The sequence below is a fragment of the Colletotrichum gloeosporioides genome, assembly GCF_011800055.1.
Source record: "Colletotrichum gloeosporioides strain Lc1 chromosome Unknown consensus_91, whole genome shotgun sequence".
Classification (NCBI taxonomy): domain Eukaryota; kingdom Fungi; phylum Ascomycota; class Sordariomycetes; order Glomerellales; family Glomerellaceae; genus Colletotrichum; species Colletotrichum gloeosporioides.
Genome location: NW_025544736.1, coordinates 516,876 through 541,307, shown reverse-complemented (window position 1 = coordinate 541,307; position 24,432 = coordinate 516,876). Strand labels below are relative to the sequence as shown.

Genomic DNA, 24,432 nt, shown 5'->3' with positions numbered 1-24,432 from the left:
CTCAACTACGCCATCTTCTCAACATGACCTTCCAACTCCGTCTGAATATACGAAAACAACGCCTCCTGAAGCTCGCGGTTCTGACTCGCCTTAGATCCCGACTCCGCCTTCCCAATCGGGCCGTAGTACTGCCCACTCTTCGCCTCCGGGCTGACAGCCGCCCATATCTGGGACAGAGCGCCCTTTTCGACAGGCGTGGCGAACACACCGGCCGCATACAGGAACGGCCGCAGAAAAAGCCCCACAGAAGCGTGGTGGAGATTCGTCGCGACCATGCCGGGGTGCACGGGGATAATCTTGACACTCTGCTCCCTCTCTGCGAGGGCCTTGGCGTAGTGCAGATCGGCCAGTTTGGAAATCGTGTAGCGCTGCGTCGTCGCGCGGTCGGCCATCGTGGTGCGGAACTCGGCAAAGTTGTAGACGTCGCTCGGCGCCATCGAGTGGGATGCAGATCCGAGCATCACGACGCGTGTTTCGTGGTTGAGTTTGGCGGTCTCGCGCATGGTGGGGAGAAGCAGCTGGGTGAAGAGCGCGGGGCCGACGACGTTGGTGCCGAACTGAATCTCGTAGCCGTCTGTGGTGAGGCCCTCTGCGGTCATCATGATGCCCGCGTTGTTGATGAGGATGTCGAGGCGGGTCTCTTGGGAGAGGAAGGCGGAAGCGGCGGCTTTCACGCTTTCGAGGGATGCGAGGTCGAGCTTGAGGAAGCTGATGTTCCTTGCGGCGGGGTTTGCTGTTTGGATGTCCTTGATTGCTTGCTCGGCTTTCTCCTGCGACCTGGCGGCGAGGTAGATGCGGGCGGGATTGCGGGATGCGAGCTGCTTCACCGTTTCGAATCCCAGTCCTGCGTTTCCGCCGGTGACGATTATGACTTGGTCATTGAGTTTAGGAATATCTTGCTGCCGAAATTGAGGCATGATGGCGGTGTTGAGTTGCAGAAGTCTTTGCAATCCGGAGTAGAGCACAGTAGGCAGAAAGACGGAAGTCGATCACGAGTGGAGATTGAAGTGATTTGGAAAGTCAGAGACAAACCCAAATGAATATTGTCTTGAGTCGCACTACGACTTATATACTGCCAGTCTACGCCCCAAGGTACGTATACTGCGATGTTCTTACTGGACGAAGTAGCGGCCAAAATGCTCTAACTATATTTGCCTACTTTGTACCCTCTTCCAGGGTGAGCTAAGAGATTTGCCCAACGTACCACTAGTCTGTAGAACGAATTGATGATCCAAGGCATCAAATACATGACGAGGCAAGACGACTACAAGCGGAGTTTGAACAAGGCCGGAGCTATCCCGAGGTAGAAGATCAGTGCTTCCAGCACTGTGAGTACAGGAATAGACACAAAGACTGCCAGCGGGGTTTGAAGATGCGGCTAGCACGACATGAGGCTCAATAGTCCCTGCACTGTCCTCGGACTTTGTCTTCGTCCCGACTTCGAAGGTTGAATGGGGGCCAAGATCTCATTTCGGGTCCACGCTAGACAGGGGAGTAAGCAACCCACTTGAGGCCCAGGGTCGAGCAGGCATTACCGCAACACCCAGGGAACCAACATGCCTCTCCCACTCCCCATTGGTCATGATGGATGTGTGTCTCAGTTTTGACTGCTTACGCCCCTGCTGCGGGCTACATTATGGAAATCATGGATAAGCCTGACAGCTCCAATCTATCACGTGCATGTCTTCCCATCTTTGGTGGCTCTATCTTTCCTCCCATAGATTTTCTGCTTTCTTTCATTGATTTTCTGCTTTTCCCTCCTCCAACATTCTGCTTTCCCACTCTCATTGCCATCATGCATCTCATTCTTACGGGAGCCACCGGCCTCGTCGGGTCAAGCGTCCTCGACGCGATGCTCAAATCCAAAGACGTGACCAAGATCTCCATCCTCAGCCGAAGACCGGTGCCCATGGTAGGAAACAACCCGAAAGCCAACGTGATCATCCACAAAGACTTCGAAACCTTCGACCCGAGCGTCCTTGCCAAGGTAGACGATGCCGACGGCGTGGTCTGGGCGCTGGGCATCAGCCAGACAAAAGTCACAAAAGAGTACAGTCTTTGCACCTTTGCAATCCGCAACGTTGATAGCTGACGCAAGCGCAGGGAATACGTAAAAATCACAAAAGACTACCCTCTCGCGGCCGCAGCGGCCTTTTCCAAAATACCGTCCGCCGACGACAAGCCGTTCCGCTTCGTGTACGTCTCAAGTGGCGGCGCGACTGCGACTCCGGGGCTCTTCACCCCGTACTACGGCGTGGTGAAGGGGGAGGCAGAGGTGGCGTTGGCCAAGCTGCGCACCTCGAAGTTCAACGTTGAGTCTGTGCGGCCTGTAGGTGTTGATCCTTCCAACCATGAAGCTATCAAACCGCACATCCCAGATCCTGGATTTACGTACCATGCGATGAGTGCCGTCCTGATGCCTATGATGAGGTCGGCGCTACTGAGGCGGCAACATACCCCGACAGAACACTTCGGGCCGTTCCTGGTGGATTTGGCGTGTGGGAAACATGATAAGCAGCTAGATGCCGGTGGTGATGGGATTACACAGGTTAATGGGTCGAGGATTTTGGATAATTGGGCGTTTCGAAGGTTACACGGACTCTCTTAGAAAGACGATACCCAATCTGCCTAACTCAGTACAAATTCAAGACATCTTGCACCCCTCTTGCGCCTCCAGTAGTTTGTCGATTCCAGTACTTCATCGCAGCCATGCAACAAGGGACCCCATTTTGAAAAGAACTCCGTGCTAAACTCCCACCCCGCGGCGTCCCAAGACTCGCCCCATACGACGAGAGCCGCGTTCGTCCCGTCCTCCAGATTCAGCAGCTCGCAGCACAGTGTTTCGCACAAGACGTCCTCGTCATATATCCCCGCCTCAATGCCCCGCAGTATGTTATCCCGCATCTTGGGAATGGGGAATAGGTCCAGCCAGGAATAATGCGTCACAGCCCTCTGCAGTTCGGTCGGACGTAACGTTTCGGGAAGACTCGGCCGATCTGGTGTATTAGGCCCCTGGTAGTTGAAGAGAGAACAAAACTCGTCCGTTTCCAGCATCTCGAACGGTATTTGCAGCATCAGCGCGTTGCGGGCCAGCGCGTCAAAGGTGTTTAGCCGGGTGACGAGCGGCAGGTCGCGCGCCGCGGGGAGGTTCAGGCCCCAGTTGGTAAACGCCATCTGCAGGAACTCCTTGATTCTCTCGTGGAGCCCGGTGCACCTGACGAGGATCAAGAGGGGGAGCTGATCGATGACGGTTGTGAAGAGCCGAGCTTGCTCTTGGCGGGAGGTCGTAGACTGGATGACGGCCGAGACGCTCAGTTTCGGGCCACCAGCCGCAGCAGCTTTAGACGGCACGTCGAGACCGGCATGTAGTGCGACAGGGAACTTCTCGAGCCGCTTTTTGGCACCTAATTTCGATGTTGTTGGTACAACCGCCTGCATACGTACGGACTTCGACCACTATCCGAGGCCGTCGCATCTCCGTCTGGGTGTGGGTAGCACTCACGATACGCTCGTTGGTGGAGCCGGTTCTGCCGTTTCCTTCGCTCTCTGGAGCTGCTCACTCCGGCCCATTCGTCATCCTTGTCCCAGATGTTTGAGGATTCAGCGGACATTGCTCCTTATTCCCAGAATCTGTGCGTTTTCGTGTGTCAAAGCTGGATCGAGATGTGCCTCAATGCGGGTGCAAACGAAGTTGGAAGAGAAAGAGGTTGGTCATTTCTCGGAGCAGGCAATATGAGACCTGTGGAACCGGCGGACGCTAACTCGTTGGGCTGAGCCGTTTGTGGACTCATGTGGATTGCTTACGCCCCTGTCACAAAGGAGTGGATAGGGTATCCTTGTTTGTGGGAACAGCCAGATTGGATTCCTTCCCCCGCCAGGCTGGGGTCCCGCACGCCGGGTGGGGGCTGGATCATCCGTACCCCTGCCTAATTACATGGACCAGCAGCGGAGAAAAGATCGTTGTTGCATCTGACGCTCAAAAACCCCTACGAGTATGTCGACTGAAAGGCTCTTAGATCGTCCCATTTCGGTGTCATGAGGCTTCAGTTGGGCAGTGCTGATGAAGCTACACCTTCGGAAGAGTTCATGTGGTCTTGGGTACATAGATGGCATCGGACATTGATACGGTGGGATGAGAAAGTATCATGGACTCGGTTGGAGGGAAATATAAAGGTAAAGCATGTTATTTCCACTATAGACGTGTTAAGGCCATTTCCAGTAGCCGCCGAAATCTCTGCAACTCACTTTCAGAGCCTAAGGGTACTGGAAGAGCACTGGACATGTATCTCTGGAAATCATTTTTGACTCGACGCGTTTCCTCGTAGCTGGGGTCGGGCTTATGCCGAGTCGGGTTTATGCCAAAGGGCGCCAGAAACATGGAGGTAAGCACGATCATAGGGTTTGAATGTTGAATAGCCCGAGTGGATAGACCAGAATGACGGCACTGGACCACAAAAGTTGCATGGTTGAAGAATCAATATAAGACACTCTCTTCGAACCTTTCCCCTCAGAAGACACTAATTCCTCCATCGACAAGAATGTCCGCCCCAGTGATGTAACTTCCGGCCTTGCTAGCCAACAATATCACAGCTCCAGTCAGCTCTTCCGGCTTGCCCATCCTACCGTAAGGGTTTCTCTGCTTCCAAGTCTGCCGATGCTCTTCCAGGCCCTCGCCCTCATTCAGTATGGTGTCCATATATCCGGGGCTGATACTATTGACCCTAATGCCGTACCTCGCCCACTCTGCCGCAAGCGACTTCTTGATGGACAATATGGCTGCCTTCGCAGCGTTGTAGTGAACCTGCGGTTGCGGAAAGTTCACGATATGCGCCGAAATGCTCGCCATGAGAACGATATTTCCGCCACTCCCCCGGCCCACCATAGACTTCGCCACAGCTTGAGCGACCAGGAAAGCACCGGTGGTGTTCACCTCGAGCATCTTCCGCCACTGCTCTGGCGTGATATCCAGCGCATGAATGGCAAAGGCAATCCCCGCGAAGCAAAAGCACAGGTTAATTGGACCGATGTCACGTTCGGCCTGTGCAACCGCCTGCGACACTGCCTCAGCATCCGTCACGTCAACCTTTGTAAACGTGATTTTGGCATCGGGAAACTCGGATTTGAGATCCTTCACAGTCGCCTGTCCTGCATCAGGGTGAAGGTCAAAGATGGCGAGACCCTGGAGGCCGTGCTCCAGCAGAGCTCTGCAGGCAACGGAGCCGATATCGCCGGCGCCGCCAGTGATGATGGCGTTGCCGGTGACTGCGAAGCGGGCCGTGGCCCGCTCGGCTGGCGTGAGATCGGAGGCGGGTTGCGGGGGTGCGGTCTTGGAGGCGGCGGAACCATCGCTGAGTTGCATGGAGGGGGGAGCCCGGAATTTGAGCTGGTCGCGCGGGATGGACATGGTGTCGTTTTGTAGGAGCGGATGAGCGCTTAGGGCTTATGAGACTTTCAATGATAAGTACGTAGGTAGCAACCTCTTTTAATTCACACTTTGCAGTGGTTTCTGAGATGAGTCTGAGGAGAATGTTGACTTTCAAATGGCCTGTCAAGTTGGACGGGTTGTCCTTTTGAGCGAGGTTTCTTGCATAGCAACTTGTGCGAAACTTATTGAATTGTCACTGTCTCCGCTTTTCTGATTTACGAACTGTACAGTAACGGCCTTGGTGCGGAGAAAGTTCATTTGATACGGCCAAATGGTGTTTGCCATGCGGTTACTGTACAGTACCTGCAGCAAGGTGGCGGGGATCACCCTATCCAGCCACACGCTGATGTTTATGTCACTGAAGTGTGTTGGACCCATTGCGCGCGAAGGATTTTCGTCAATGATATTCGCTATGAACCACCCTTAAAAAATTCCTCTTGACCCTCCCTGGATCGAACATGACGTCATTTTGTTGGGGCTTTTCTTGTCAGACGTTTGGCAGGCTCCATTAACTCGTCGCACAATAATGATGTGAATAACATCTTAGCGGCCTTCCGATTGCACGTAATCGAAATGTTACTGCGCAGTAACTGCATTAGCGGGGTCCGATCGGGTCAGCGTGCAACTCGACCGTTCACATGGAGGGCCGATCACCTTTCACTAAGTGTTCCGTCATCCACAGCAACAGGTCAGGTTTACAATGAGATAAAATGGACGTTCTAAAGCAAAGCAGGTCTAGTAAGGAAACATTCACGAATGGTTTCAAGCTCTGGCAACGGGCTTGAGGTGAACTTTGAGAGGCCCCTTGTCCCATAGGATAAAGACCTTTTGCTGTCCCACCCAGTCTTGGCTCTCCTCCGCAAGCTCAAGGTCAAAACTCCAAATCAGACGAGCTAGAATTAGGCGCATCTCGACATACGCCAGACTGCACATGTCAGCTACTGAATCCATATTTCACACAACACAAGATGCTGTGATAGCAGGGTGATCTCACTTTCGCCCGAGGCAATTACGGGCTCCGATGTGGAAGGGCTGGAAGGCGTCTCGGTTATCGGAATCAAACTCCGGGTCGCCGAGAAATCTCTCCGGGCGGAAACTGAATGGATCTTTGAAGTAGGCTTCGTTGTGATGTATCGCCCATTGATGAATGGCGACAGTCATCTGTGTTGAAGTCAGTTAGCATTACAGCTTCAGTGTTGGGATGTACTCTTCGAACAGCTCACATTTCCAGGTATGAAGCGACCGCAGACAGTAGCGCCCTCTTTGGGAGTCACTCGCGGTAGACCCATCGACACAGGAGGGTAGATACGGAGAGCCTCGTCCAGACAAGCTAGCATGTAGCTCAACTTGTTGACTGAGATGATGGTGATGTCATCTTCCTTTTCGAAGGTCGACCGAACTTCAGCTACCAGTTTCCTAAGCGTATGTTGGTTGGTCAACAGATAGTAAGTCACCCCGGATAGCAGAGTGGCTGTTGTTTCTGATCCTCCGATGACGAGTGTGTTGCTGTTGGCAGCGAGCTGGTCGAAAGAGAGGCCCTGGAGCACACAACATTGAAATAAGTCAAAAGATACGATATTGTTGATGCACAAAGGTCATAACAAATGATTACGGGTCAGGCCTTACGAGTTCATCCTTCTTCTTCAGCAATCCTTCGATGAGATCTGGTCTGCCCCCCTTACCGCCCAGGTCCATGCGTCGCTGGACCTTTTCCTTGGCGTTGTTGAGATTCTTTCCGCGACTCGCCCTTGCGGACTTGGTTGACAAAAGGTTGAGCATTAGCTTCTTCAGCCAGGGGTAGTGGTTGGCAGTTTGCACGACTGTCCCAAGCCGAGCTGAGATGAAGATGGTGCGAATCCAGGGATGATAATCTGACCTCTCGAGACATCCAAACGGCTCACCAAACGCAAGATCACCGATGATGTCGAACGTGGTGAAGTTGTACCAAGCCATCAGGTCAATCGGTTCGTCGTTGGTGCAGTTCTCGTGAAGACGCTGGATGAAGAGGTCTACGTACTGCATGATGAGGGGTTGTTGATCCCGCAGGCTGCGCTCGCTGAAGCCATGCGACATTGATCTCCTCAGCAATGCATGCTCCTTTCCACCGGAGCTTACAATGGTAGAGGGAATCGTCGCGACTGGACGATAGAACATTTGATACTTCTCAAATTCCGGCGCACCGGACGATCGGTGGCCCATGATATCCTTCCAGGCGCCAACATTATTGAAGGCGAGTTCGTTGGGTGCCACTCGGACAATGTCGCCGTACTTCTTATGGAGCTCCAAGATGTCAAACGGGAGCGTGCCTTTGTTGAGTTTGTAGCCAAAGCCTAGTCGTGTGGCCCGGAGAAGAAGAGGTCCCGGAAAGTTTCGTAGTGGATGAAGATAAAGGTTGTAAAATACTGAAAATGCAAGATAGACCGCGATCTTGTCGAATGTCGTTAGATGTGGCCGTTTCAAATGTCAAGCCGGCGGACTCACCAAACCAAAGAAGGCCAAGAGGCCTGTCCAAATGTCGATCTGCAAGAACATACTGTCTTCTTCTCTATCTAGAGAATGAGTGTGATGCATCGGGGCTCTTTTCTGAGCCAAACTTGCGTCCGACAATAGGTGAAAGGGGATTTAAAGCATGTCTTCATCATCGCAAATGTGCCCGAAAGTGCATCTTTGGAATGCTCTTCGTCCTAATGAGTCGATCAACCCTCGTAACCCGAGAAATACGAGTATTGGAACCCGAATCAATGCGATTGCCAGGGCGCATATTTTCATCACTGCCCGGATTGGTGGGTTCCGGAGCGGCAGCGGCTGGGTTACCCTTGACGACGCTGGGACGGCGATTGCAGCTTTGACGAATGATTGGGAGATGCGAAAACGGGAAAAGGATGCGAGACGAAAACGAGACGCCCGGCACTGAGATCAGCCCGAGAGATCAGACGCAGCCTTTTAGGGCGCCAGCTTGCTTCATTCGGATGAACTGATGAGGCTCGTTCTCGTTGAAACCACAATACTGGCGGCCTTGGAGGGCGACGGGATTGAGGGCTATCGAATGGGAACGAATCCCGTTCTTCCAGCGTTGGAAATCCGGGGGCAATTTTGCCATTGTGGAAGATGTACAATTAATAGCGCCCACAGATGGTTTCGTTGCCATCAGCCTGCGTCGTAATGCGCGGCAAATCTGAAGCCAAATTGTTTTCTCTACGGGGTTCGGGGAATAGCTAAGGCATGTTCTCGGCACAAGGTTCCAGAACCCTGGGCGTGCGCTGTGGCGGTCAAATACCTCCGCACAAGTTGTAGGGCGTATCAAATTCGGAGGCTGAATGGTCTTCGCCCTGCACAGCTAAGCCTAGAAGCGAAGCCTGGAGCCAAGCCCCTTCCCGCAATCACGAACAGGCTAGCTCGCAGATCTGCGGGGCATCTCGTCGTCGTTGTCGTTATCGTTTCCGTGTTGATGGTTCCAAACGAGAACGCGAACGATGTCGATGGTCATGATCTAAGTCATGCATAGTTGTATTGAAGCTGCGCCATGTGGTAGACTTTTGCAACCGCGTAGTAAACCCAGAAACTCTTAGAAGACACGTCCTGTGTGAGCCCCATGAAGTTTCAGCAGATGATGATTGGCGGGCCCAATTGACGAAAGTCTTTCTGGACATGGCCCGGAGTTTGACGTACGAAAAGAGTGTGAAATCCGAAATCAGATTCACAGATCGTCTGCTAGGTTGGACCAACAGAAGGAAGAAATGTGGGAAGATGCCAAAAGATAGAAGAAAGGGACCATGGCATAAAGAATCACCCAGTAATACTACAAATCGTCGCATTGAATTCCACAAAGGTGTTACTTGACATTGACGAACCCAAATGGCGGAAAACTCTGACATCGAAAAAGTGACTTCTGGTCTCTCGACCACGGTCCCGACAACATGTCTTTCGGTCCAGCAACCCGAATGCAATCGACAAGATGCAAACCAAGTCCTTTGTGAGGAAAATTCTCTTGAAGGACAAAACATTGTCGACTGGAACGGGCTCGATGATCCTAACAATCCCATGAATTGGCCAGAGCCGCGAAAATGGGTGAACCTAACCGTAATGTCAATATTGTCAATTATATCGTTAGTAACTTCCATCACCCTAGAATTGATTGTTTTTGACGAGTTGCAGGCCGCTGGTAAGTTCTAAGGGAACACCTTGAGATTGTGAATGTTCATTGCTTATTGGAGACAGGGTTCGTCAATGTTTGCACCTGGTGTCCCCAAGCTGATGGCAGAGTTCGGAAATAGCTCTCCAATGGCATCAACCTTCGTGGTCTCGATCTACTTCCTCGGATTTGCCTTTGGCCCGCTTGTCATCGCTCCCCTCAGCGAGATGCACGGGAGGATGTATGTGTACCATGCGGGAAACATTGCATTCACTGCATTCAGTATCGGTGCGGCGTTGAGTGTGAACTTGGACATGCTGATGGCCTTTCGACTTCTAATGGGAGTCTCTGGATCAGTTCCTACGACCGTCGGAGTCGGAAGCGTCGTCGACGTGATGAAACCAGAGAAGCGAGGCAGGGCAATCTCCTTGTGGGCAATAGGGCCTCTGTTAGGCCCTGCTCTTGGACCGATCGCAGGAGGATACCTGATTGAGGCAGTCGGTTGGCGGTGGGTTTACTGGCTATTGGCCATCTTGGTGAGTGGTACTTCTACATCGTGATGGCCATCGTTGACGTAATCAGGGAGCGACTTTTGGCGTCCTCGCACTCTTGGTGATGAGGGAGACTTACGCACCTGTTTTGCTAGAACGGAAAGCAAAGGCGATACGAAAAGCAACGGGCAATTGTACTCTCCGGAGCAAACTCGACACAGAAGAGTCTTCGCGAATCAAGATTGCCCTCATTCGACCACTCAAATTTCTGTTTCGGACACCCCTGGTCTCGACGATTGCGGTCTACGTTGGCATTGTTTACGGAATATTCTATCTCCTTGTAACCACGTTTTCGTTCGTCTACTCTTCACAGTACGGCTTTGACGAGGGAGACACCGGGCTGTCTTTTCTTCCTGCGGACCTGGGCATGATGATCGGGGTGTTGAGCTTGGGACACGTACAAGATTATCTGGTGCTGCGGGCGAAGAGGAATCCTGATGACGATGGAAAATACAAACTTGAGGTCAAGCTAACACCCTGGATCACTCTTTCAGCAGGGTTGTTGATGCCCGCCGGATTACTACTCTATGGATGGGCAAGCCATTACAGAGTTCATTGGATTGTCCCCATGATTGGCGCCATGATGTTTGCGCTTGGTTTGACAGGAGCAACGGTAAAATCTACCCCCCTAACTGAGAAGCCCTGTTTTAAAGCTAACGGTTATTCAGATGTCTCTTCAAAGCTATCAAATGGACTCGTACCCGAGATACGCGGCATCAGGTTCTGCCGCGGTCATATTGTTGCGATCCTTGATCGGAGCATTGATGCCCCTCGGAGGACTGAAGATGTACGATGCACTTGGCTTGGGATGGGGAAACAGCCTTTTGGCATTGGTTTGTTTACTTCTTGTTCCCGTACCGGTTGGGCTTTATCTTTTTGGCGAAAGGATTCGGAAAAGATACGATCCAGTTCTTTAAGGGGCGGGGGGTATTGTTGGATTGAATTACGCAGTCTGTCTCTTATCCGTCGTGGTCTCATAAATATTAAAACATTTGTTTCCTCCCATCGCAGTTATAAGCTCGTCATAGCCGACAGGGCAGCGCACCAGAATCCTCCAGCATGTGCGACAACGCTTCTTTGCTATTCTCCCCGTACCTCTTCATGGCGTACGTGTGCTCCCGCGCGTAATTCTTCTTATACCTGCGGGCACTCATCACGCTGTAGCTCAGCTGGCCCATCTCGCCGTACGTCCACATCTGCATGAGCTGCTCGGCGGCCGGGTGGCTGCGCCGCACCTCCTCGACGACCTCGTAAGCCCGCCCCAGCGTCTGCATGGCCAGATCGTACCTCTTCGCCGTGCTGTGGAGCCCGATCAGCGCGAAGAGGCATTTACACTCATCCTTGAGGCGTCCCACGTCCGCATACTCCGCGGCGGCCCGCGTGTACATCGATACTATGCGCTGGAAGTCGTTACCTCCTGCCTCCCCAAGCACGTCAAGCAGCTGACCCTGCAGCCCGTGGATCCAGTTCATCGTGACGTTTAGCACGCCCAGCCTCGTCTCCCAGTACCGCGAGGTGTACCGGACTATGCTGCTCAGGATGCCGACACGGTCTGCTGTACCGGCCGCTCTGATGGGCCGCCATATCAGCGTGAGGGGGTGCCGCTCCCCGAGCACCGCGGTGTACATACCGCAGGCATACGGCACGAGGACGTCGGATACGTGCGGCGGCTGCTGGAGCACGTTGTAGCACAAGAAGTACGACAGCTCCGGGTCCGACTTCTGGACAATCCACTTGATAAAGCCATACTCGTTCTTGAGGATCGCGGCCGCGGCCTCAGTCTCACCGCGACCCAGGAGGTTGTAGACGCCGCTCATAACGCGGCACCACCTCTCGAGGCGCTTGCGGCTGGCGCGCCGGCCGCCAGTGCAGAGGGCCCCGTCAACGACAGACCACAGGCTGTCCTGGAAGACGCCGTCGAAGAAGCCTTCCAGGATACGCAGGATCTCGTCGGCGAAGCGGAGGCCGGGTGCCGGGTCAAGCGGCTCGGGGACGGGCGAGGGCGTCCTGCAGACGACGTCGAGACGAGCGACGGCCTCGAGGTCCTCCCGCAGGTCCGGTCTCTGACTGAGATACCGGACGACACTATCCCATTGGACGACGGACTTATTGCAATCATCGGCGGCTGATAGGCGCAGTTTGTCCTGCAGATCGGGCCTGCGCTTGAGGTAGTGGACCACGCGGCCCCAGTCGACGTCCTGATTACGAATGGCGAAGCGTGTGTCTTTGCCGACGGCGTCCCGGTCCCGCTTGAGCTTCAGCAGGGCGAGTATCTCAGCCTCCTTGAATTTCTTGTCAAGGCCCCAGCGCTTGATCCGCGTCTTGTACATTCTCTCCCTGTGTGTTTGGTTGAAACCGTTAGCCCGCAACGTTCTCGATTTCTGTTCAAGTCGGGTCGCCAACCCTGGATCTCGTGTCTCCAGGGCTCGACGGCAGGCTCTTCGACGTACGTTGCGTGGAAGAAATACTCAGTCTCCATGATCTGCTTCACTTCCTTTAACGGCCTGTTTTCGTCTTTGTACAGCCGGGTGATAACCCCTTGATGACAGGCCCAGAGCTCCTCCGTCGCATAAATCCTGCCCTTGGTCACCGGGGGCGGGGCCTGTCCGACGTCGTGATGAACGATGTCCATGGCGACACGATGCGGCTTTGCAAAGTCGACAACGTGGTTCGGATTCTCGTTTACCGCGGTGACCCAACTACTGCGATCGAGACGGTGAATCTTGGGAAATAAGCAACCAGGTGAGTTTCTGGGTCAGGCTGAGGCTCGTTCAGGGATCGCTGGCAGCCAACACTGGTGATCCCCTTCCCTGGCAACCCCTCCCCGATCGTCGTCCGCAACTGTTATTGGTTCAGGGCAAAAGGATCCTGCATGCAAGCGAGTTTCTGCGCAGCGTTCACTGGCTGCAATGATTCACGATCTGAGTGATTCGAGAGAGTTTGAAACAAACAAACTTTCTCAGTCTACAATTTTTAATAGCTTTCGATGCGACGGGGACAATGTCGTGCAAAGTATTTATCCAGAAAAAAGACGAAACCAAAACTCAATGCAATGATATATATCTCCAGTTGATCAATCCAAAAGCGAATTTCAATCGACTAAGAAGCAAACAAACTCAAAGACTTGCGCTACGATTTCGAAGCAAGAGGTTACTTCGGTGTAGATAGTCGTGTTCCGAAAGCTTTCTCGGCCGGTATCTTAACGTAAGTGCAAACAGGAAGGCGGCGAATAAAGAAAAGGCGCCCAAAGCCGTATAAGCTCTTCCCACAAATTCGTTCCGTCTACCGACCGCTGAATTTGTGGATATGATGATAGATTTTGTTCCATGATTCTTGTGGATCGGGAAATCTGGTTGAACAAGTGTCAGTGGTAGCTTGAATTACAGAAACGGTCTCAATGCCTTACGTGATATGACTTCGATACGGTACATTCCTCTTTCCATGGCGTCGTCGTTGTTGCGCATGGCAAGTTTTGCAAATCTGTTCCCGGCCGATGTTCGCATCCAAACCATGAAAGATTCATCCTCCGCCGGGTTGAACATGTTGCCAGCATGGTACCCGTTCGGAAACCGCTCAACCCATCCAGGGGGAGGAACAATTACGGTGCCGTTTTCGCCGGCTTCTGCAGGTATCTGGTAGCTACTCGGTCGATAGATTGCCCTGTCGATGTCTTTGGCGATGCCAATTCGGGACATGTTATATGTATGCGTTTGGTTTGAGCCACTCGAGGAGGGAAGGCGAATCGGGTCGTGGAAAGTGTCGTTGAAGTACGAATTGGCAATCATTCCACAGGGATATATGATCTCTTCCGATCCATCGATTGACTGGCGCGTCTTTAGAGGCCCACAATCAGACGACTTGATGTTGTTGATGCTGACACTGTCGCCCATCAACTGTTTCTTGTCACGAGAGTTGATGTACTCGCGATGGTTCTGATGAAAGTTCGTCAGACGGTAGTAATACAGCACAGGTGGTTGCAACTCTTCAGGGAGGAAGAACTCCATGATGCAAAGAGTGTAGTTCTTTGTGACGCCATCGAAGGTCAGAGATTTGTTTGACCGCTTCCACTGGTCCACCAGCTGTCCCGCGGAGGATGCTTTGAGCTTCTTCTCCACATTATCTGGTGGCATCACCTCGAGCTCGTCGTATGATTCGATTTCGTGGCATTTCGTATAATCCAGGCGAATTTCCCTGACCTTTGACAAAGATAAGAATGGTGCAATTCTCAAACGCTGGTATCCCTTGGCGCACATACCTGGTCGTTCACGACAAGCCAGAAAATTCCGATGGCAAGAAAAATACTTCCAATGAAAAGGAAGATTCTAATTGACGTTTTGGGCGTAAGAATTGGCCTGACCTGTTAGCCGAAGAGCGGGATGTGTGAACTGAACTCGACATACTCCCATGCCTTCATACGCTGCTGTTTGAAAGGTGTGTCTTTCGGCTTGTTTGTCTTCTCACCAGCAACTTCTTTCCCAGGTCGAAGACGCGCCATCGCAGATGTGCAGAGGTGTTTCGAGCAAGAGAGACAGGTGTCCTGGGCGGAGGATAGGGCGTATAGTAGGAGCTTTAGAAATGAAATCGGTAGAGGTCTGAAAGGGCAGTCACCGTTAGAATGTTGGAAGCGGTCGAGACGTTGGCGAGAGGGTACATCTATGCATGTTCATGACCAATGTTCCACTCATCGTCGGCGTGAAGATGTTTGAGGTTATCCCATGGCTGGCTATGCTCGTGTCTCATCAATTACGGACCTCCACTGCCCAAAGTAAAGTCTCGAAAAGCAATATGATAAGAATCAAATTCAGTTTTGATCGCCCACTAGGCGCCGCCTACGTAGACAGGGTGAAACCTTAACCATAGGCAGCGGCGAAGCAAGGGAGAATAGAAGCTGAAAACGAGTCAGGCCAAGAGGCAAAACGAGGCAGGGGTGGGTCTGTCAATGTGTTGTGGCAGCGGCATCGAATGCCGATGCCGTCTAAATCCCGTGTAAATCAAGCTCGCAGCAGCAGAAATGGCCTGAAGTGTGGCAGTGTTCGACGTTACGGAGGGTTACGCGCGTTTTTGCTGCGGGAAGCTGGGCATCACAATGTCCGCTAGGGATCTGCAGGGCTGAGTTCGTCTAACGCCAACTAATCGTGGCTACAGTGCCAAGAATCTCGTTATCGTTTTCTCTTTCGAAATGCCTTCGGCCAGGGGCTGGTTCGTGCGGATAATGCAGGGATTCATGGTGCAACTGTATCGGAACTATGCTTCGACATGCCGCAGTATCCTTGGCTTGCGGGCCGGAAAACTGAGCGATGTGTTTAACGAAGACGAAGGTAAAATTAGTCTTTGTAATTGAACACAATGAGATCAACTTCGAATGAAATTGGATATAGCCTCTCAGGTCCCGTTATCTAAATGCTTATGCTGGCCGTCATCATTAGAATATCATCTTGAGGATTCAAGTCCATCCCAAAGGTGTATCATCAAAAACTTCTACACATTCACGGAATCTTTCCATTTTGAACATCGTCAACCAGCATTCCCAACTCTCGCAGCTCAAAGTGTGCACCTCTGCTAGCCTTGAGCTTGAAAGCTCCTCCGAAGACAAGTCCGCAACAATGCTGCAGAACGAGAAGGGCTGGTCAATTAGTTCGCTCTTCAAGAGGCGTCCGTTACCTCCCTCCACAAACGGTCGCCATATTCCCATCGGACTGAGTCATCGACAACCTCTTCAAGATGAGCGCCGCCGGAAACCATACATATCCAACGCTATCAAGACGTCAAAGTACAACGTCTTTGACTTCCTACCACGGCAATTGTTGTACCAATTCTCACGGTTGGCCAATGCCTACATGTTGGTGATATCAATACTGCAGGTAATCCCTGGGTTCAGCACCACTGGCAGATTCACCACCCTCATTCCCTTACTCATTTTCCTCTCCCTCATCATCGCCAAAGAGGGCTACTACGACTGGAAGAGACATCGACAGGACGTGGCCGAGAACAACCGTGACGCGGTAGTCCTTCGGGATGCTGCGTCAGGTGCGAAGGGGTCATTGCCAATGGGCGCGCAGTATTACGGCGGATCAAATGCGACTGGATTGCAGTGGATGCGGTCGACATGGAGAGATCTCAAAGTCGGAGACGTCATAATGCTCTCCAGAGATGACGACGTCCCAGCTGACATTGTGCTCCTTCATGCGGATGGCGAGAGCGGATTTGCCTACGTGGATACGATGGCTCTCGACGGCGAAACGAGTCTTAAAGCAAAACAGCGACCATCGACGTTGCCCGACTGCAGCACCATCGAAGGCATCGCAACATGTCCAGCGCACCTGACCACCGAGGATCCCAATGCGGACTTATACCGATTCGATAGCAAGCTGACTGTCGACGATGTCACCCGCCCCTTGACGATCAACGAAGTCATTTACCGTGGCAGTACGATTCGGAATACCTCTTGTGTTGTTGGGATCGTCATCAATACCGGCGAGGAATGCAAGATCAGGATGAATGCCAACAAGTCGACGAAGCCGAAGCGGCCAGCGTTGGAGCGCATGACCAACAAGATCGTGGTATTCCTCATGATTTACGTGCTCCTCAGTTCGGCTATTGCGACGGTGGCGTATGTTGTCTGGAAGGACAAGCAAGAGAGGTTTGCATGGTACCTCGAGAATACGTCAATCCCGCTCCTCGACATCTTTGCTGGCTTCATCATCATGTTCAACAACGTGATTCCATTGTCTCTCTACGTGGGCCTCGAGGCCATCAAGCTCGGACAGATGAATCTCATCGGCAATGATCTGGATATGTACCATAAGGAGACGGACACTACCGCTGGCGTTAACAACACCAACAACCTCGACGACCTTGGCCAGATCAGCTACGTTTTCAGCGACAAGACAGGCACTCTTACCGACAACATTATGAAGCTACGGCGCATCAACATCGCCGGTACCAGCTGGCTTCATCGGATGGACGTTCCAGCAGACTCGGACGAGTTAGGAGACCAAGGGGCCGATCTCACCACCGACGAGATGCTGGAGTACATTCGAGCACGACCAAACTCTTCATTTGCCACCAAGGCTATGCGCTACATTCTTGCGATGGCACTGTGTCATACCTGTTTGCCTGAAAGGAACCAGGATGGAGAGATGGACTTTCAGGCCTCTTCTCCGGACGAGCTGGCCCTGGTCAGGGGCGCGCGAGATCTGGGATTCCTCGTTACACAGCGCTCGTCCCAGTCGGTCACTGTGCAGATGCCCCACGTCGATGGCAGCTCTTCTCAAACCATCTACGAGATTTTGGACGTTATCGAATTTAGCAGCAAGCGGAAGAGAATGTCGATTGTCGTTCGCTGCCCTGACGGGAGATTATGGCTGATCTGCAAAGGCGCCGACAGCATCATCTTGCCTCGTCTTCGGTCTGCTCCTCCAGACATGAGAGGTGCTTCTATCAGCAACGAGGAAGGTTTCAAGGGAGCGCGGACGATCTCTGCTCGCTGGAGCACTCAGAAAACACCTCACTTTGAAGAGACCATCGCTGAGTTGGGAGATACGGACGATCGCTCGGAGTACAGTCAACCGTCAGCAAACAACGAAGACTCATGGATTCGTCTTCAGCCTCAGTCGCTCCGCCCCAATGCGACGAGGTCCACGGCTGGACAGCAATCTCGGTTTCAATTTTTGGAGAACCCTCAATTACTGGATGACGCTCAAAACATTCGTCAATGCTTTGCGCGGATTGATGAGTATGCCACGGAAGGTCTGCGGACGCTCATCTACGCCGGCAGATTCCTGGAACCAGCAGAGTACCACAACTGGAAGCAGCGGTACCTTGAGGCAGAGACTAGTCTCGAGAACAGGCAGCAGCGTATCGAGGATGTGAGCGATCTGCTCGAGCAATCTTTGGAACTTGTTGGTGCATCAGCAGTCGAGGACAAGTTGCAGAAGGGCGTTCCTGAGACCATCGAGAAATTGCGCCAGGCGAGGATCAAAATTTGGATGCTCACCGGCGACAAGCGCGAAACTGCAATCAACATCGCACATTCCACGCGCATCTGTGGCCCGGATACATCCCTTTTCGTCCTCGACGTGAAGGAAGGTGATCTGGAGCTGCAGCTGACAAGCATCACAGATGCAGTTCAGTACCGTCTAGGGCCGTCGTATTCTGATCCTTCACGTGCGCATGCAGCGGTGGTTATTGATGGAGAGACTCTGACTTGCATTGAAGAGCCCTCTGCAGTCCGTCTCCGCAGTCTTTTTATCTCTCTCATGATCATGGTTGACTCGGTCATTTGTTGTCGCGCTTCTCCTGCCCAGAAAGCCCTACTTGTCAACACGATTCGCAAAGGCCCACCGAGCGAGGCATCTGGAATCTTTTCTTGGCTCAAACGGGGACCCAAGAAGCCCTTGACTCTCGCGATCGGCGACGGGGCCAACGACCTGGCCATGATCTCCGCAGCCAACGTCGGAGTTGGCATTTCCGGTCGCGAGGGACAGCAAGCGGCTCGGGTTGCTGATTTCAGCATCTCCCAGTTCCGATATCTTTCCAAGTTGATGTTGGTTCACGGTCGATGGAACTATTACCGCACGACCCGCTTCATCCTTGCGACGTTTTGGAAAGAGACATTCATCTACTTTCCCCAGGCCCTGTTTCAGGAGCAGACCGGGGCAACGGGGACTAGTCTCTACGAACCAGGAAGTCTCACATTCGTCAGCTTCTTCACAGCAGTGTGCATTCTCGTCCTCGGAACTTGGGAGCAGGATCTCAAGTCGCGGACTTTGGCGACGATTCCGGAATTGTTCAGATATGGCCAGAATGGTGAGGGGTTGAACATGGCGGTGTATCTCGGCTGGGTTGGCAACGCCCTCCTCGCTGGTCTCATTGTCTACGCCGGCTGTTGGGCTGGATACACCGATTCAGAGATGATTGATGACGACGGCCTCTACGCGCAAGGTCTGTTAACTTTCATTGCTTGTGTCATTTGGATCAACATCAAACTTTTGTAAGTCAAGCTAAAGTAGGCATTTTTGGTTCACCAGCTAATAACTTCAAGGATCGTCGAGCTACATCACAAGACTCAAATTGCCTTCTGGGCCATTTTTGGCAGCGTTGCCGGAGTGTGGATCTATGCTTTAATCACTGCAGTCGCCTCCGGCCCTAGCTCAGGTCCATACTCCATTCGAGGCGGCTTCCTTCTCCTTTTCGGTCGCGATCCAGCCTGGTGGTTCACCTTGCTGCTGGTGCTGGGGGGATTGAGCATAATGGAAATGGCCACTCAAGCTCTAAAACAGAGTCATGTCTTGCGGGCCTGGCTGTCTCGGTGCTGGTCTTCAGAACACAACACGGAAAAGAAGGGCGGGGGAGTTCGCGAGGGTTTCAAAGATTGGGAGCCACGTTTGTGGCAGGAGATGGAGAAGGAGCCGGGTGTGATGAGTGTACTCGCCCAGTTGCGTCGGCAGGAGCTCGTTGAGTAGCAGCCCGCCTTGTTTGTAAGCACTGTGCTTTTAGCCTTCACTGCTATACCTTGAATGAGACTGCCTGTTTAGCTGACCGATACATTGGAAATGTTGAAACTTGGAACTTGAAAGTTACGTTGACAATCTCAACACGCACGATCACCGTTATTGCGGCTTTTGAGAGACTCAGGAGTCGGTTTTAAAACTGACGTTCCCCACCAAGTCGGCTTCCCCTTAGTCTGGCATGCATCTGAGATCTACCCGACCGATTTGAGACAGTTCTCAGCACACCTACTGGTCTTAACCGACAGCACCTTTGAGTGAGTGGGCCTCCACATGCTTAAGGGAGGCGTTGGGGCTTGCGGGTGGGTTCGATCTTCCGGAACCAACGGGTGGCAAGGGGCGGCTAAGGCAGGCCGGAATGCGGAGTGGCGGCTACACAATGATCAAGTTCTGGGGCCATAATGGCGTCGGGTAGCTTTGGAGTCCAAATATGTCACCTTCAGCCGAGCCTATTTAGATATTGGCTTGGAATTTGGGTTTCATTGGCCGCAGAATCCAAGGGGCCTGGGTTGGAGAACTCTTGAACGTGAACAGTGAAATGTGAAACAACCCCCCGAGAAACAGACAGTACTTTCATGCGTCTGGGTGCTAAGTATTAATAATATTCGAATTCGATGCTCGTAAGACTTCAACGGTACCCCGTCTCTTGGTGCCACGAATATGCCAGTGGTGTCTACATGGAACAGGTGATTGATCTGAACATCCGACACATTCTTTATTCTCGATTCATCATAGGACATCCCGAGGCATTGCCCGACGCTCCAACATGAAGGTCGCTGAGCTCCTTGGCGGTCATCTTCACCTCTGCGGCGATAGCCTCGTCGAACCTGGTCTCGGGATCGACAGTTTTACCGATAGGATCTTTCCTCACCACGCCGTTGGGCGCAATTTGCTGAAACATCTGCAAGGAATCGAACTGGGTATCTACTGCCTGAAGCCGAAGCTTCTCATCCACCCGCGCAATCGTGACACCCTGAATGTCGATAGGTCCTCCGTGCGCCTTTGCGGTCACCTTTTCTCCTTTGCTAACGGAAAATGTCAGCGTATTATCTCAAATGAGATTTGGTATATGCGTACTTGTTAAAACCGACGTAGTCATTCTTCATAACTCCCCAGTGACGCCACTTGAAGGCAACAACAGGGGGCCCGCTGTACACCTCGAGAACTTCCCAAGCGAAAGTAGGCATCATTCGCTTGAAGGTCTTGTGGCTGGATGCGAAGTCTGAGTAGTCGGGACTGTAGTACTCATTGGGCGAGATGACGGCGTTGTAGGTGCCGACCTTGAGCATGTGCTCGCCTGACTGCGGGGCTCCGCCGTTGACTGAGAATGTGTACTTCTCGTGGTCAACAGTCCTCCAGTCCTGAAGCCTTGTCTTGAAGGATGCCTCAACTTCCCAGTTCTTGACTAGGTTCTCGACCAGCTCCGGCAAGCTGCCAGCAGCGTGATTCATCTTCTTGCCTAGCCACATGATTAGCTTCCATCTTTCGCGTTTGAAATCGCAGACACAATCTCACCTTCTCTCCAGACCCTCCGTGTCTTTGTGTAATCTGGAGCTCTGCCATATCGCCACTGGACGCCCTCGTCGCCAAATACAGCGTTGGGAGAGGTGACATAGTCCGGCAGGGCAGGCGATACCGCGGCCTCAGCCTTACGGTCTTTGGGGGCTTCCACGATAACCATGGCGGCGAACTGGTTCGGACGAAGAGAAGAATCCGAATGAGGGGCGGAACGAGGCGTTGTCGCCTAGTTATGGTATCTGGCTTCCGGGGATTGGGGTGGAAACTCGCTGTGCCACGAGGGGGTGAAATTGTCTTAGATACGCGTGGGAGAAGAGAGACAACGGTGATACAAGTATTCCCGCAGTTGTCAAATCTCTAGCGGTGGCGCTGGTTCCTCACGGCCGTTCCGTCTCCGTCTGAAACGTAAAACGCGGCGGGAGACTGCGTCCCAAGAATCCTACAGCAACGTTCGGTCCTGCAGGAAAGCAAAATCTCCTGCACGAAATGGCGAGCCGAAGTCCGAGCTCCGGGAGCACAATTACCTTTTCTTCTTTCGCCAGGCGCAGAACGCACGTGTGTATGTGTGTGTGTCTGTGGTCGGCAGAACAGGCCTGGACCAGCTGAAGTACCAAAGCGACAAAGGTTATGTGACACGAGGTGGCCACCCGGGAGCAACAAGTTCAGATCCTGCACTTTAATTTGCTGGAAGGGGTCCCGACAAGCGAATCCTGGCTCATCTGACTTGGTCAGCAAATTGATTGATTCAGATATCCCGATGACACGGTAGGGGGAGAATGGAAACGTGCATGTTACCAGATCCGGCGTGATGTTCGATCCTTGCGCAACCTGAGTTGAGCGAGAGGAAATTTTCTCAATCAGAGGGGAAGAGAGATTTCAAGAGAAGACAATTGCCCGGTAAGACTGCAGGAGTGAAACTGAGGAGCAAAGTCTATTATCTCATAAACACACTTTTCCCTCGTGGCGGCAGCATGGCGTTCTTTATGTGAAGCGGTGTAGCCCGGCTTTTCCGGTTCAGAAGCCTCACTATCACATCTCATTATCAAAAGTCTCATCAAAAAGTCATCGTCGGCACTAGGGAGGAGGGAGAAGGCTTAGCTCGTGTTGAGAGGAACGCAGGGAGGAAGGGAGGCTGCAATCCGGTAGCCCCATTGGCTCCATCGAGGGTCAGTAATCAAGCGCATCGCCGACTCTAATAGACCCCTGGAAGTGTCTCTTTTCTAACGCGTGGCTTCAATGTCTTTGATTGATCAAATCCATGTCTGTTTTGGCCCAAATGTCTCAGTTCGGTGTGCCACGCGTATAGAAAGCAAGCAACTTTCCGATGTCTTGGCGGCCAATCGTAAGCTATCGACAGAGACATTTTGACGATCTGTGGGGTGTCTGGTTCAAGAAGAAACGAGGCCGATATGCCCGTGCTACCTTACCTCGTGGTCTGGCACGCTGAGAGGTGAATCATGTCCTTTTGCCACGCGACAACAAATGAGTCTTGTCCTACTTCAATGTCATCATTATCGGAACGGAGGAAAGAATCCTTGATGCCGAAGTTCCCCAGCCCCTTGCCTCCTGGCATCTGGGTAATTATGTGCCGGGAGCATGTGAACCGACAGCTTTTTCAAAGACCGCCCCGTTCTCTGAAGCCTTGGCGTGCATGATCCAACAAAAAGCTAGGGTTTTCAAATTTTCAATGTGCAGTAGACCGATTCTTAAATGTACATAAGGTATTTGCATTCGGCGAGCTTCGCCGACTCGGCAATGCACCCAAGGAACGCCGTTGAGAGAAGCAAGGAGATATACGTTTGATTTTTTTGTGAGAAGAGCTCGGTCCGGAGCTACCGACAACAGCATTGTCATCCGGTGCATTTGTCACCGGTGGTTTCTGGTTGTCAAGCGTGCGGGATGCGCCGAGACACCCACTATTATCGGCCGAGGTCTCAAAGTGGAACCGCGTCCGGGTTCCGTAGACAGAGCGGGGAAGGGCACGAGTCTTCGTGGAGGAATGTTCAGGCGGAATGGCAGGGCGAACCTTCGGTCAATGCTTCATTTGGCAGCTACATCTTTGTGAATACCACCGTGTCATTGAAACCCGGCTCAACCGAGAGGTCTAGAGTGACGATCCCAGAACTACCTAGTCAGACTAATTCACCGCACAACCCATCATCTCGATGTCTAAGACAGAGGAAGCTCATTTGGAAACCAGCTTGCATGCATATGCTGGTGCTTAGTATTACCGTTACTGTCCTCGTGGGATCGGTCGCACTGGGTGCCATGGGACGAACAACTCACGGGTGATTCCCGTTGAGGTACATGTTCATGCATGATCGCACTATCACCGCGCGGGTTGTAATACGATGCGATGGAGCCAACTGCCTTCCTTGGGTTTTACGCCCGAAGGTTGCGGGGCCAGACAACCGCTTCGGGGCGGGAACATCCCGACCCAGAGCCGATCTGTGGAGAGTCTGCAGGTACTGTAGCATTTGCATCGAAAGACATCGGATCCCGCCGGCTATTATCTCAGCCAGGCTCTGTTTGTTTGGTGGGCCAACGCCAACTACATAGTCATTGTTGGCTGTTTTCTACTACCCCTCTTCTCGGACCACTCTCACATCGGGGCTTCCATGTAACCATGCTTAAATGAACTGCCAAAAAGCTTCAAAGGCTCCACGTATAGGACCAAGGAAGGGCATGCTTTGTCACATTCTAATCAGCCGCCGAGAGTCTAGAAACTTGTAAACAACAGGTAAATCGCAATTGACGGATGCGATCTGCTTCCGAATAGAAGTTGTGACAATGACATATGGAGTGGCCAAGACATAAATACCAGCCAGAAGTCCGCAGCCATCCTGTACACTCTATCCTCATCATCACAAGCTCAGACATCAAACTGCATCACCTTTGACACAACCCCATTGTCAAACATCTCCCGACCGCCATCATGCAGTTTACCATTCTTTCTCTTGCCACATTGGCCTCTTGTGCCGCTGCGCAATTCTGTGGTGTCGTCACTTCTCCCGCTCAGAGCTACATCCCCTGCGAGTCAGAGCAATTCCCCGCCATGGACGCTGCCTGTACCGCCATTGGAGGTACTGTGTCCGGTCACAACCGAGAAGTCGGCAACCAACTCTCCAACTGCATCACCTACTGCAACAATGTCCCCGCCGGTGGACACGACACCAACGGCCTCGCCGGCCGCTGGAACTACCACCTCTACGTTGTCGATTCGTGCAGCAGTTGCGGATACTGCGGCGGCCAGTAGACGTCGCTGAATCTTCACTCGATCGGCCCGTGCTGGTCACC

The 24,432-nt window shown here is 52.6% G+C and overlaps 10 protein-coding genes across 10 annotated transcripts; 4 read left to right on the top strand and 6 right to left on the bottom strand.

Moving 5' to 3' along the window:
• Positions 1 to 5: 5 nt before the first annotated feature.
• Positions 6 to 3,611, bottom strand: GCG54_00008326 (Dehydrogenase/reductase SDR family member 13; the record flags this gene model as incomplete). Its single annotated transcript, XM_045408294.1, has 3 exons — positions 6 to 899; positions 2,641 to 3,404; positions 3,503 to 3,611. 3 exons carry the CDS (start codon positions 3,609 to 3,611, stop codon positions 6 to 8), a joined length of 1,767 nt encoding a protein of 588 aa, XP_045258028.1.
• GCG54_00008327 (uncharacterized protein) lies at positions 1,796 to 2,608 on the top strand (the record flags this gene model as incomplete). The annotated part of the gene is made up of 2 exons (XM_045408295.1): positions 1,796 to 2,049; positions 2,104 to 2,608. The coding sequence occupies 2 exons, from the start codon at positions 1,796 to 1,798 to the stop codon at positions 2,606 to 2,608; spliced, it is 759 nt and encodes a 252-aa protein (XP_045258029.1).
• An 896-nt stretch (positions 3,612 to 4,507) lies between the features above and the next one.
• GCG54_00008325 (D-arabinitol 2-dehydrogenase) lies at positions 4,508 to 5,404 on the bottom strand (the record flags this gene model as incomplete). Its single annotated transcript, XM_045408293.1, has 1 exon — positions 4,508 to 5,404. The coding sequence occupies one exon, from the start codon at positions 5,402 to 5,404 to the stop codon at positions 4,508 to 4,510; it is 897 nt and encodes a 298-aa protein (XP_045258027.1).
• A 783-nt stretch (positions 5,405 to 6,187) lies between these two features.
• Positions 6,188 to 7,957, bottom strand: GCG54_00008324 (Cytochrome P450 monooxygenase 1; the record flags this gene model as incomplete). Its single annotated transcript, XM_045408292.1, has 5 exons — positions 6,188 to 6,350; positions 6,420 to 6,586; positions 6,649 to 6,963; positions 7,052 to 7,852; positions 7,907 to 7,957. 5 exons carry the CDS (start codon positions 7,955 to 7,957, stop codon positions 6,188 to 6,190), a joined length of 1,497 nt encoding a protein of 498 aa, XP_045258026.1.
• A 1,695-nt stretch (positions 7,958 to 9,652) lies between these two features.
• Positions 9,653 to 11,025, top strand: GCG54_00008323 (MFS transporter prlG; the record flags this gene model as incomplete). Its single annotated transcript, XM_045408291.1, has 3 exons — positions 9,653 to 10,093; positions 10,140 to 10,721; positions 10,777 to 11,025. The coding sequence occupies 3 exons, from the start codon at positions 9,653 to 9,655 to the stop codon at positions 11,023 to 11,025; spliced, it is 1,272 nt and encodes a 423-aa protein (XP_045258025.1).
• Positions 11,026 to 11,130: 105 nt separating this feature from the next.
• Positions 11,131 to 12,740, bottom strand: GCG54_00008322 (uncharacterized protein; the record flags this gene model as incomplete). Its single annotated transcript, XM_045408290.1, has 2 exons — positions 11,131 to 12,481; positions 12,559 to 12,740. 2 exons carry the CDS (start codon positions 12,738 to 12,740, stop codon positions 11,131 to 11,133), a joined length of 1,533 nt encoding a protein of 510 aa, XP_045258024.1.
• A 484-nt stretch (positions 12,741 to 13,224) lies between these two features.
• On the bottom strand, positions 13,225 to 14,603 carry GCG54_00008321 (Meiotically up-regulated protein 89; the record flags this gene model as incomplete). Its single annotated transcript, XM_045408289.1, has 4 exons — positions 13,225 to 13,457; positions 13,515 to 14,304; positions 14,364 to 14,460; positions 14,509 to 14,603. 4 exons carry the CDS (start codon positions 14,601 to 14,603, stop codon positions 13,225 to 13,227), a joined length of 1,215 nt encoding a protein of 404 aa, XP_045258023.1.
• Positions 14,604 to 15,711: 1,108 nt separating this feature from the next.
• GCG54_00008320 (putative phospholipid-transporting ATPase) lies at positions 15,712 to 19,572 on the top strand (the record flags this gene model as incomplete). The annotated part of the gene is made up of 2 exons (XM_045408288.1): positions 15,712 to 19,100; positions 19,152 to 19,572. 2 exons carry the CDS (start codon positions 15,712 to 15,714, stop codon positions 19,570 to 19,572), a joined length of 3,810 nt encoding a protein of 1,269 aa, XP_045258022.1.
• A 760-nt stretch (positions 19,573 to 20,332) lies between these two features.
• GCG54_00008319 (uncharacterized protein) lies at positions 20,333 to 21,298 on the bottom strand (the record flags this gene model as incomplete). The annotated part of the gene is made up of 3 exons (XM_045408287.1): positions 20,333 to 20,642; positions 20,695 to 21,076; positions 21,133 to 21,298. 3 exons carry the CDS (start codon positions 21,296 to 21,298, stop codon positions 20,333 to 20,335), a joined length of 858 nt encoding a protein of 285 aa, XP_045258021.1.
• Positions 21,299 to 24,070: 2,772 nt separating this feature from the next.
• GCG54_00008318 (uncharacterized protein) lies at positions 24,071 to 24,391 on the top strand (the record flags this gene model as incomplete). The annotated part of the gene is made up of 1 exon (XM_045408286.1): positions 24,071 to 24,391. One exon carries the CDS (start codon positions 24,071 to 24,073, stop codon positions 24,389 to 24,391), a length of 321 nt encoding a protein of 106 aa, XP_045258020.1.
• Positions 24,392 to 24,432: the final 41 nt, after the last annotated feature.